Source organism: Hippocampus comes, unplaced genomic scaffold, assembly GCF_001891065.2.
Source record: "Hippocampus comes isolate QL1 unplaced genomic scaffold, H_comes_QL1_v1.1 scaffold2, whole genome shotgun sequence".
Classification (NCBI taxonomy): domain Eukaryota; kingdom Metazoa; phylum Chordata; class Actinopteri; order Syngnathiformes; family Syngnathidae; genus Hippocampus; species Hippocampus comes.
This window is the reverse complement of record NW_017805139.1, coordinates 2,920,662-2,933,562: the sequence shown is the minus strand read 5'-3', so window position 1 is coordinate 2,933,562 and position 12,901 is coordinate 2,920,662. Positions and strand designations below refer to the sequence as shown.

Here is a 12,901-nt window from a genome sequence, read left to right as displayed (position 1 = left end):
TTGTTTTGAAGGGGGCTGCCAGTATGGCAGCTCCTTAAATTGCAATGCACAAGTTAATATTTCATTGCATGCCATGAAATGAGGATGGAGAGGAGGGGAAAAAAAGCATACAACTCATTCGACTCTCTGATTCTTCCCAGCAAATCAGCAAGAGCTGGTGTCATTTCATAATGAACATTCACCGACCATTCCAAGCTTCCAGCTGCCATGCTGCCTAACTTAACCCCTGCCGAAACAGGAGTGTATTTAAAGCTACATTAGCAATATTAAGGTATCTTTTACATTACATTCTACAAATGCACGATCAATGAAGTTGCGACATTGTGGTAAATGTAAATAAAAACAGAATACAATGATTTGCAAATCATGTTCAACCTATATTTAATGGAATACATGATAAAGACAAGATATTTAATGTTCAAACTGATAAATTGTTATTATTTTATTTTATTTTTTCCTTGCAAATAATCATTAACTTTGAATTTTATGGCTGCAGCAAATTCCAAAAAAAAAAAAAAACCTGTGAAAGGGTCATGTTTACCATTGTGTTACATCACCCTTTCTTTTTAACAAAATTCAATAAACATTTGGGAACTGAGGATACTAATTGTTGGTGCTTTGTATATGGAATTCTTTCCCATTCTTGCTTGATGTACAGCTTCAGCTGTTCAACAGTCCGGGGTCTCCGTCATATTTTACCCTCATAATGCACCACACATTTTGAATGGGAGATGAGTCCGGACTGCAGGCTGGGCAGTCAGTACCTGCACTCTTTTACTACCGAGCCACAATGTTGTAATATGTGTGGAATGTGGTTTGGCATTGACTTGCTGAAATTAGCAGAGGCAACAAATGTTCCTCCAAAACCGGTATGTACCTTTCAGCATTAATTGTGTCTTTGGAGATGTGGAAAAGACCCATGCCATTGGCACGAACACAGCCCCATACAATCACAGATGCCGACTCGTGGACTTTGCGTCCATAACACTTGGTATGGTTCTTTTCCTCTTTGGCCCGGAGGACACGACGGCCACAATTCCCCAAAACATGTTGAAATACGGAACTCGTCAGACCACAGAATACTGTTCCACTTTGCATCAGCCCATCTTCAATGAGCTCGGGCCCAGAGAAGCCAGCAGCGTTTCTGGGTGTTGTTGATGAATGGCTTTTGCTTTGCATAGCAGAGTTTTAAAGTTGCCCTTGCGGATGTAGCCCCGAACTTGACGTTAGTTTAGTTCTTTAACCCATGTGGTGATATAATTTACATGTTGATGTCATTGTATTCTGTTTTGATTTATGTTTAACACAATATCCCAACTTAATTGGACTTGGGTTTGTATTATGAACACAACTTGTATTTGATAGATAATTCCACAAGCATTGATTTATACTTGATAGACAAACAAATGGCCAAGAAAATATTCTCCTTTGCTCAGAGAACTCGCTGTCAATCGGCAAAGGCATAAAAGACTATGAAGCAACATGAAATGTGTTGGTGTGCTGTTTGCCTTTTACCCCTGGAGCATGGTCGCTTAAAGAGGATGAAATTAGGAATGAGGCTTTGTGCCTTTTCATTTTTGTGAACCATTAACGGTTACATCAGGGCTGCTTTGTCAATGGATAAGAGTTCCGTTGAAATATGAATACCAGTGAGGGGAGTAAGACAGCATGCCTCAGTGGAAAATGATATTGAACCACCCTTATATGTTGCCCGCTCTACCCACAGATGAGTCCAACCCCAGTCTGTCAAAAGACATCAGCGGTGTTCTCTCGACGGTGCCAGAGTGTTTCGACTCAGAGGGAGGCTTCCCGCTGGAAGATGAGCTGCACATAGAGCCCCTCAGCCTGGACGGTCTGAGCATGCTCAGCGATCCCGACATGGTACTGCCAGACCCATCTGTGGAGGATACCTTCCGCAGTGACAGACTCTGAATGGGACATTTTTATCACCCTTTCATCAATACACACACACACACACACACATACACACACACAGTCACATTTGCAGTATAAAGAGCAAAGTGCATGAATCTGAATATGCATGTGTTCGATCGGGCGATGGTGCATGCATTGACTGCCACTAAAAATCATGAAATGTGAATGATGTGGACACAGTACACGCAGACATGAACACACACACGCACACACATGTTTTGAGGAAGTTGGATGTTAAAGAAACCTGGTTTATGCCTGCTCCATGCAAAGGCATCCTCACACTTGCTTCAGCTCATGTTTGTCATTTGTGGTCATGGGAGTCATCCTCTAGGCTGCCCTGCCCACTGGAATCAAAAAGTCCTGAGCCAAACATATGAGCTGATCTATTGAGGAGTGTGGGCCATCCTTCTGTCACCCTTCTCAGCTAACCCTCGTCGCCATGACAGCAACGCTGCCAAGGTTACATACCATGGCAATCCCAAGAACGATGCCAACACCCAATTGACTTTTTTTTTCACTGCTCCCGTAAGTGAGTGAATGTCAGATGAGAGGTTCTTTGCTGGAGCGGTGGCATGTGACCGAGGTAAACATCCGCTTCCCTCTAGCTGAAGTATCAAACTGCTTCACGCTCTCGAACAATCGTATAAGGAAAAAGAATAGGAGCATCGGAGGTGTCAGTTGGAATCGAGAACAGATTCCTTCGGAGGTGTTTGCCACAGAGATCGACTAATATACGAAGTTGCAATTTTTGTATGATTCGAATGTACTACAAAACAAAAAGGGCAAACTGTTTACAAAGATATTATTTTGAGTACGTGTTACAAAAGAATACAAATGTTTGGATTTATAACTAAGAGCTCAAATTCTCATATGTGCTGCAAAAAAAAAAAAAAAAAGGCTCAATGTCCCCTCAGCAGGGACATGTTGTATGCATCAATTTTAAAAGATGAAAATAACATTGACATGTTTTTCTATTATTACTACATCCGTGTATTGTATTTGAAGTTTTGTACCAACTTGTACTGGCGCTTGCACTGGGCTTCAATGTTGTGAGAAAGGGCATGCGCTGTACTGCTGTGCATCACTTGGGACAAAGTGGCTGAGTGCAGACGACGCACGTGGACACGGGACAACATGGAACATTGCACTTCATGTCTTTTGCACTGATTGGCACATGGAGTCTTAATCCGCACGAATGTTTTTTTTTTTTTTTTTTTTTAATCACGACAACCCAAAGAAGTTGAATGAAGCCATGATGAAGAAGATGACACTTGTGTAAATTAATTTCATGAGAATTTAATAGATACTTTTGAAATCATTTCGGGCATTGAGTGCCCCTGTTGCCTGTTTCACTGAAAGTCAGGGACTGCAATTCAAATAGCTATATTTTGAATATCGTTAACGGAAGGATAGAGAGCATTGTTCTGGTTTTGCTCTTTTAGCTATGCAATTGTTTTGTTTTCAACCCCTCGCCACCACCTGTTGAACAGGTGCTTCATGTACGCTATGCAGTGTAGCTAACCCTGCGGGTTTTTTTTTTTTTTTTATGGGCAGTACATATTGTGAAGTCACAATATTACCTGTGTCCGGTGTCCACGGTGTTTCTCGGTCAGTCTGCTCTTGCGGGTTGTCACCAGATGGAGAACTGGGGTGTTTCCAGTGCCATTAGGAACGGCACGAAATCGAGAGCTCCCTCTTTAAGGCACTGTTTGCATTTTACTTTTCAGTCAGGTGATGCCCGGCGACAGAAAGGTTTCACCTTATGATATCAAAAATGAAGGGGGTGTTGGAGTTTGTTTATCAGAGTTTATATTTAGTTTGAGCTTATAGACATTTGTGCTGGCTATGTTGTAAACACCATTAGACAGTGGGATCACTGCGAGTGATGGAGCCACTTTTCTGTTTATTTTTCCTTATGTCTAAATGCATCTAAAGTGAATTTATGTCTGTCCCCCTCCCCGTTTCCGGGGTTCTCTCTTGCTGTCTCTCAATGCCTACCTTCTGCTGCCTTAAATGTGTATTTGTACTTTTTATATTCCAGCTAGCCACCGCTTCTCTATACTTGTATCAGCTGCCTGTGGTTCTTTTCTGTCAATTTAGTATCCATTTTTTTGGAGTGTGTCTTACTTTTTAGCCACATATGTACAGTTCTGTTATTTAAAGAAATGTCCACTCGTGTTACTACTTCTTTTGTCATTTGATCTGCGTCTTTATGGTTCCTCACATAAAAGTAAACTGTCTTGGTTTTTAATATGTGTTTAGTGCTTACCCTTTTGGTTTAATATAAACAATAAAAGTCATAACTGTACATTAAGATTGATACGTGTGACGTTCCTTCTTTTACCTGTAGATGGCAGTAGAGGCGCAGGTGTTGGCAACCACTTGTCCATTTTGTTCATTTATCTTTGTAGGATCTCTGCCTTCCGATCGGTTCTAGTTCCCTCCAAAGGTGGTGAACGGGGTCAACGATTCTAAGCAAGCCTTTATGGACATTACTTTTTTTTTTTATACTGGGTCACACTCATGTTGGAACAGAAAAGGGCCTTCCCCAGCCGCTTTTTACAAATTTGGAAGCTTGTAATTGTCCTTTGAGCTCCTGCTAGATGAATGAAGATTCATGGGAAACCAACTTACGATAAAGCATGATAGACAGATAGATGTGATAGTTTAATTGATTTGGGGGCTTCTATTTATGGAAAAGCTGACTGGAAATGATGCCACTTGTTTCCTATTAAATGACACCACGTGCTGTCAGTGATAATTCTGCAGGGACTTGATAAACATGTCACCATTTAATCACTTGTCCAATCTCTTATCTCAAAAAAAGTGTTCATGAAAATCATCCACCTCAATTAAGATGTCACATCAATGCAACCAACTGTTGTAATCGGTTTGGATGGAATTTATATAAACACAACACAGTACCAGGACTGAAACAGAATAAAAAGGGCAAAGAATTTTTCAGGGAGAAGTTGCAGTTACACTGGAAGGTTGAGATGGAGAAATCTCACTACACTGGGAGACCCAAACCCGGGAAGCTTTGACTGAGGCCAGGCTTATTACCCATAATTCATTGCGAACTTTGCCAAAGCAGCGGGAAACTGGCAACGCTCAGTGGAATTCCTATGTTGAAAAAATGTCTTCAAGTGTAAATACGAATGATTACATATTTCATCATAGTTAAATTTACAACTTCAATTTAATTTCCAAAATGTAAACGCACTTTGACTAAAAAGTCACCTTGCTATTTTGTCTTAGTGTTGATGCAGTGTTCAGCAACCTTCTGCTCAGATTGCTAGCTTTTTGGATGAGAGGCAGTCAGTCAGTCAGTCGGGCAGCCTGTCCCTCTCACCAGATGAGCCTGATCTCCCTCACCTACCCACCTCGACTGGTATTTTAAATGGCTTTCTTTATTCACAGTTTTGTTTTTCTTTGCGTTTTTTTTTTTTTTTGTAGTAGTGATTTTTTTGTGTTTTTTTGATTTGCAGTTGTGATTTTTTTTTGTTTGTTTTTCTGTTTTATTTGCAGTTGTGATTAGTTCTCAATTATCACTACTGTACAAAACTGCAATGTAACAACACACAACGGTGCCATGTCGATGATCTGGATTGTTCAAAATCAATATTTATCTCAAAACATGACAAAACATAACATCTCGCTGATTATTAAATGTGTGAATGTGAGCAGATCGCTCGAGAAGTGTTCTGCTAGTCATACTTGACTTGCTCTGACCAACTAATCAGAGGACAGAAAAATGTGAACATTTTTGTAGGCCAGCAAACTGCTCCCTGTGTGGCAAATTTTTAAAATTATTGCTAATATTTTTTGTCTTACATTGCAGATGAAATTGCCTTAGCAACACAATAGAGGCTGTAATCTGGTGGCAGCAAAAATATGCAAATCTAATGTCCACATCATGTACTCTTACTGGAAGCTGTGCAACCGCTGGCAATAGATTAATACAATTCTAAACAACAGATATTAGCGATTGAGGTTGTAAATGTAGGTCAGTGTAGAATTGAGGTTGAAAATGTAGGTCAGTGTTCATGAATGACAAAAATAAATTAAAAAAAGGTACTGCATGTTTGGTTTATTGACCAACAGGAAAAAAAGGTAAAAGGGACGATTGTCAGCATCCATTAAGGGTGGTATTTGAAACTAAATGGATGCGTCATCGTGTGCCCGTCTTGTATTTTGTGGACGCACAGACACTTCTTGTTTTCATCCGGAGCTCCCCTGGGCAGCACATACGTCGCAGCACACCTGAATGTCATGTTATGACATGTTTTGAATGTGACGCTGCCCTAATGGCTGTGGAAAGATTGAGGAGCTGGCACGCGTGCTCCAAGGCCGTAATGGTTTGATGTATGGTGGTCATAAAACAAAGAAGAGAGAATGAAGAGAATACAGTAACCCATGTGTTACAATTTCTACAATTTTTGTAGATTTTTGCGTATTGTCATCTTTAAATCAAAGACAAAGCATAAAAATTGTGTGATATGAAATATTCCAATTCATGTTTTACTTATATAGATTTATATTTATGTTTTGGTCATAGCACAATACCGCTTTTATTGTCCATAGAGGGCAAAAAATAAGAACTATATGTGTATGTATAGCACTGATGCCACTGAACATGTCGAGTGGTTGAAAGTAAAATAAATATTCAGGAATAATACTTTTACAATTTTTGTAAAATTCTATGTTGCGTTATATAAACTTATTTACATCGACTGCAGCACATGGATAACTTTGATCAATACAGCATAAACATGTCAATTACAAATATGTGTAGACAGTATGAAGAAAAAAATGATTTAGTTAGACATGAAACAAACAACAGTAGCGTTCCTACTTCATCTCTGATAACATTCAGTCAGCAAATGAAAAGTGCCTCTTCTCCAGTTGAAGATGTGCCACACCCCGAAGCCATTTACGCTCATCTTTCAATCTGTTGGCTTCAAACTCTGCCGTGATTTTGTTGCCATTACGAATGATTGTCGAAATCATGGTGGGCGGCCATGATTTGGCATCATCTTCTAAAGATTAAACTATTTTGACGAGAGGTTACTTGCCGTGCGGCGCTATCTCCAAACCACCGTGGAGAAATGTGTGTCAAAAACAAGGCAATACAACAAGCCTGTTCAAGTAGCACCCAAACTTGAGTTGAGTTGGCACAGCCTGCCCACGTTAGCATGAGCAGTTTAGCAGCTAATAACTAGCCGGCAGCCACCGGACGAAAGCAGTAATGATTCATGTCATTTTTTGATCATGCACATTTGCATGGAGCAATTATGCTGAGGTTGTATGTAGGATAATAACTTTAAAAATATTGTGTTTACATTTTAAGGCATATTCGTTATTCCTGAAGGGTCAATTTTTAGTACTTTACTGTGTTCTTTTATACTGTTCTACATTTGTTTTGCTGATGAATACAACTGTTTGAAATGAATGAAAATGTTCTCTGTTAATAAAATGTTGACGAACTTCATAATTATCAATGCTGTCAGCAATTTAAAAGCAATAAATTCGTTTTTTTAGAGCCCCACCCTCGGTCGGCAAATGGTTGCTGGTCCGCCAAAAGCTTGTACCGTGCTTGTCTAAACCGGTCCGTGACATAAAAAAAAAATGTTGAGGACCAGAGTTATAGTGGTTACCACATCTGCTTAACAGAGAGGGTGCGGTTCAAAGTTTGGTTCAAGATTTCAAGATGATGTGCAGTGCTACTTTTATGCCAAACTTAACGTTTTGGATTTAGCCTAAAAAGTTTCATTTTGCTTTCATTTGACCGGAGCACCTTCTTCCTCAAGTTTGGTGTGTCTCCCAGGTGGCTAGTGGCAAACTTCCACCGGGACTTTTTATGGCTGTTTTGGGGAAATGGCTATTTTCTTGCCACAATTCCAAAAAGGCCGGATTTGTGCAGTGTGTTACTCATACTTGTCCTTAGTTGTGGACCACTGCAGTTCATCCAGAGCGATGATGGGCCTCTTGGTTGAATCTCTGATCAGTGCTCTCCTCGTTTGTAAGTATAAATTCTAACGGGACGTCCAGGTCTTGGGAGGTTGGCAGTGGTCAGATACTGTCGCCATTTCAATGTGGTTGATTGAACCAGTGCTCCGTGAGATGTTTAAAGCTTGTGAAATCTTTTCATAACCTATGCCAGGGGTCGGCAACCCAAAATGTTGAAAGAGCCATATTGGACCAAAAAAAAAAAAAAAAAAAAAGAATATGTCTGGAGCCGCAAAAAATTCAACAGCAAATATAAGCCTTATAATGAAGGCAACACATGCTGTATCTATATTAGTTATATTAGCCTACTATCAAAATGACGAAGTTGGCCCCAAATACACAATGAACCTTCATGATTATTTTTTTTCCCTGCAGTGCAGCTTGTAGAAAAGGGTTGCCCAACCTTTTTTGACGGAAGATCTGCTCTTCGATCAACCAACCTCCCGCGATCGACCCGTAACCGCACGCACGCATGCCATAATGAGCAACAGCCATAATGGCCCCTAAAATGATCGAGGCATGGGATGCACTTTTGAAGCGTGTTAACTATCGTAGCTCACGTGTCACGTTAAAAATGCTTCTCTCAGCCATCCACATTCCCATTCTTTGCCAGTACCCTCGGTGAATTGTACATGAAATGCTGATTTTTTTTTTTTTCACAACAGCCACCTGCCTGTCATCCCGCCCTGCAAAAAGAAAATTGTGTCGCAGGCTATGACGAAAATTCTCGTGGACAGAAATGTTGAAATTTAAGATTTATTCTACACTTTTTACAACATTGGAAAATGTTAAGAATGTTTGTGTCATGTGTTTCCTCTTACAGAAACCATATTAAAACAAAAATATATATTTTCCTCCCCCATCTTCTTCAATTTTCAAATATTTTTGAAAACGCTCCAGGGACCCAGTAGGGCGGCGTCAAGAGCGGCACGCGGCTCTTGAGCCGCGGGTTTCCGACCCCCGACCTAGGCTAATCCTGCTATTAACGCCATTTATCATCATCAATCATTTAGGTGAACATCGGATCGTTACCAAACCATCAGGGAACTTTTGGAGTGAGTTGACTACACTGACACCAAAGGGGACAAATCATTTTGCATGCCCCACTTTTCTAAAAACAATTTAATATATTGTATGAATTTCGTTCCGCTTCATGATGGTGATTCTTCACCCCCCCCAAAAAAATCCAATTTCATATCTTTATGTATGAATCCTGAAATGTGGCACAAGGTCAAAGAGTTCATGGGGGCCGAATACTTTCGCAAGGCCAGTGTAGACAGATAGATAGATTTCTTGCGCGAACCAAATGCATTACGTATAGAGACACAAATGTCTTGTTTTATATATTCAAGGTGACCAATGAGTCGAGGTGGTCCACACAAGAAGTGTGGATGAGAAACATCTGCTGCCTCTGTCCACAATACAGCAATGTTACCTCAGGCTCTTTCCTTTGCGTGTGAATTTGAATAAACCACCAAAGTCTGCAGAGTGTCAGGGATGTACCCGCAAGTGCATAAATCACATGCCTAGGTAACTGGCTTGAAGTGGTCCAAATGCACTGTTTTATGTCAGGGGCGTGGTAGTTTGACAAATCCCTTCATTTGCGAAAAGAAAGCTGCAGCGACTGAGCATGCGGACATGTAAAAATAACTCCTTATCTATCCAATCCATCCAAATAGTTATTTGTGTGTGGCTTATTGTAAGCAGATGTTCCCGTGGTTGCAATGATGCAATCCGATTGGCTGAGCAGAAAACACACATCATGTAAACAAAGGCCACAAGCCAGACCAGAACATCAAGGCTTCGATTCACAGATCACATGCTGCCTCCTTCCCTTCGGGATCAAGTTTGCTGGCCTGAGTGACATGATGTTATTGGAGGCCCTCACAACGGCGGCTGCGTCACTCTCCCAGCATCTGCATCCCGACATCCTAAAAATAAACACGACATGCCTTTTCACATATTTTTTTTCATTTGGAAAATCATACCAGTATTTCTTGATAGTTGGTTAGTTTGCGGGGGCGGGAGGTGATGTTTAAGGCATGGTCAGAGGCGATTCTTGACACAAGGCAAGTCAGCTGGCTTCTGGCTTGGGGGCCATCTTGTGGCGGATGACAGTATAGTGATGATCACGTTTTGAAAGTCCATTCCGTTTATTAAACTGCAGAGGGGCTAAGCATCCAAGAGTTTGAAAAGAAAAAAAAGGGGAAGAGGAGAGAAGAAAGCAGGACAGTGTTAGTGGGCAGTGGGGGGAATACAATACAAATAAGATGCATAAATTCTGATAACAATGGCTGAGAACCAGTGGGGGCGGGACATTTAATTTCTGCCCAACAAAGCCTCCAATTGCCTGTAGCCAAGGGCTGTTCCGTATACAACAATATATTTAACACAAAGCAGTGATTCCACTGCAAAATGTCTCCAAATTTAAGTCAACTTGCCTGTCTGATATTGGAACTGTTTGAATTAGGACTGTTTGTACAGTGGAAGTCTGCTGCACATGGGCTATTCGGTATTGGGGTGATTTCGCCTGTATTTCTGTCATTGAACTGAAACACTCCCCATTTGCTATTTTTTTGTGCGTAGGCCAGAGTTATTTCTCAAATATTGCTTTGGCTCCATGAGGTGGCAAATTGCTCCCGAGCAATCATGATGGACTGGAGAGAGCTTCATTTAAATAGATCATAGTTTGGTGTCATAGAAAAGAAAAGCTTGTGGCAATTAATGTACAAAGCTTATTGAGGGAGGCTCTTTACACATAACTTAGTGACGTTATATTCGGTGCAGATTATTTGGTTGACTCTTTTCCATCTTGATACAATATGGCAGCTGCGCAGTCATAGCTTTGGGTGCACAACTGAGTTTTGGTCTTTTAAAAAGGTCAACTTTTATTTTTTTCTAAAAAAAAAAAAAAAGTCATGAAATTCATCAGCGGGCATAATTATTATTACCCTTCAGTACATACTATTGATGATCCTATTGTCTATGTAGGTACATGACAAGTTTCAACAAGCTTCACATCTTTTTTTTTAATCAACAAAACCAACGACACCAAAATGAACTTCAATAGAGGAACACAATTGTGTTTAAATTTTGACGATATGTTAAAAAGTAAGGTGTGACATTTTAAAGACTTGAAAAAGCAGGCAAACTTCTTTTTTCTAATTCAAAACAATAGAATGGCCTGTGACTGAAACTAAACCTAACAATCTAAAACTCAGCAGTGTCTGTACGAAGCTGTGCGCGGCTTTGTAGGGACAAGTAAGAGCAAAGAGAAGCATTTTTGAGTCAAGACGAGCATAGGGAACAACTATCATTGCCATTAAACCCAACTCAGCAATACAAGCTCCGTCTGCCTATTGTTTGTTTGGCCACCAGATTCGCACACCATCGCTGACAACGCACCGCTGTCTTATCCTGGGGGACGGCTCCCATGCCTCTCTCGACCGCAGTTCAAGGACGGAAATTTTGGCACCGTATTATTTTCTTCAGCATCATAGAAATTGGATGTAACTTGGCACGCATGTCCTCAAATACCTCAAAATTCAATGAGAAAAGTCAAAAAAAAAAAAAAAAGCAAGCTAGCTTTTGACACTTATGACCAGCGATAGCCTACAACGCCATTCCTCATAATTTATAGCATTAATTGTCGGAACAATGTTATCAAACGCCACAAAAGACCAAAGTATACAGCATATTAGATGTAACACAAAAGACGACGATTCACCCTTAAAATCAGAACTCAAGTGCATGTCGAAGACGGACGGGTGAGTGAGCTAGCATCAATACATTACCTGCGTTACCCTGCTTGTTGCTAAATGTTCACGTTAGAGTAACATGAAGGATCACTGACCCTGCTAGTAATGCTGCTGCTATCTTTAAACACCAAAGCTGAAGGTTCAAAAGGAATCCAAATGTCATACATCTTCATTCTTTTGAGGTCCCCTCTAGTGGTCAGCAGCCTCGAGCAACCGCTGAGCTCGCTTATGCCTTGCCCCGACTCTCCCTGAGAAGAGTCACCAACTGTGCCTGTAAAACTAATACGAACGACAACCAAAAGAAATAGATAACACATTCATGCGAAAGGCGCTTTCAATTCTTTATTTCCACATATCAAAATCCTACTCCTGAGCATATTTCCGCTGCGATGGATATGATTCTTCACATTGACGGTATTTTTGTCAGTGTGCGAAACCCGGTCCAACCGCCAAGACACTTACACTGGCAGACTGCCAGTTCAGTAAAAAGCTGAAAGAGGAAGGAGAGGTGTTGAAGAACCCCCCTTTTAAGTCTTGTTGGAACACCGAAGTGTCTCCTTGGGCTCTGATTACAGAGCGGCACACTGCGACCAAATGCGCACAATGAAAAAGATACCACACACAAGTGTATGAATGCGATGATTACTGTCAACACACGTCCGACTGTTGCTGCCTCTCAGCAAACACACAGGACTTAAAATGTGGAGTGGGATGAACAATTATCAGGGTGAAACTATGAGGAAAATCTTTCTACAAGCAGGGACAAGAACACAGCTGAAGGACGCCACCGTGCAGCTGTGACGAAATCCATTTTTATAGCTATTCAAGATGACATTTATCATCGCTTGGATGGCTCACTGGAAGGACTTGTGTCACAATTTATGAAGCGTTTGATAAACTAAAACCGTGAATAAACGAGGACTTGAGAGAAGATGAAAGAAACTGAAGACACGTGACTATTCATAGAGACTGTGCTTACGTTCACTGACCTTAAGCACAAACTAAAATAGACTTGCAGTCTTAAAACACACTTTAGAGTCTCAACGGTTCAGTGAGATTCCAAACAAAACATCCTTACCACCATCCACCACCCTGTGATGTGGTTAGAAACGAGTGCTTTATATCATTTCTTATTGTCCCAGGCAATAGCAACAACAAAATGGAAAATCGGTGAACCATCCCCAAAAATGAAAACATTC

The 12,901-nt window shown here is 40.7% G+C and overlaps 1 protein-coding gene across 7 annotated transcripts in view; it reads left to right on the top strand.

Annotated features, from left to right (window-relative positions):
- Positions 1 to 4,255, top strand: part of crtc3 (CREB regulated transcription coactivator 3) — a 46,360-nt gene extending 42,105 nt beyond the window's left edge. For all 7 annotated transcript variants that reach the window (XM_019867255.1, XM_019867253.1, XM_019867252.1 and 4 more), the window contains one exon: positions 1,727 to 4,255. In XM_019867255.1, coding sequence (XP_019722814.1) covers positions 1,727 to 1,932 — 206 coding nt within the window. In that variant the 3' untranslated portion in view covers positions 1,933 to 4,255. The remainder of the gene's footprint in view (positions 1 to 1,726) is intronic.
- The last annotated feature ends 8,646 nt before the right edge of the window (positions 4,256 to 12,901 follow it).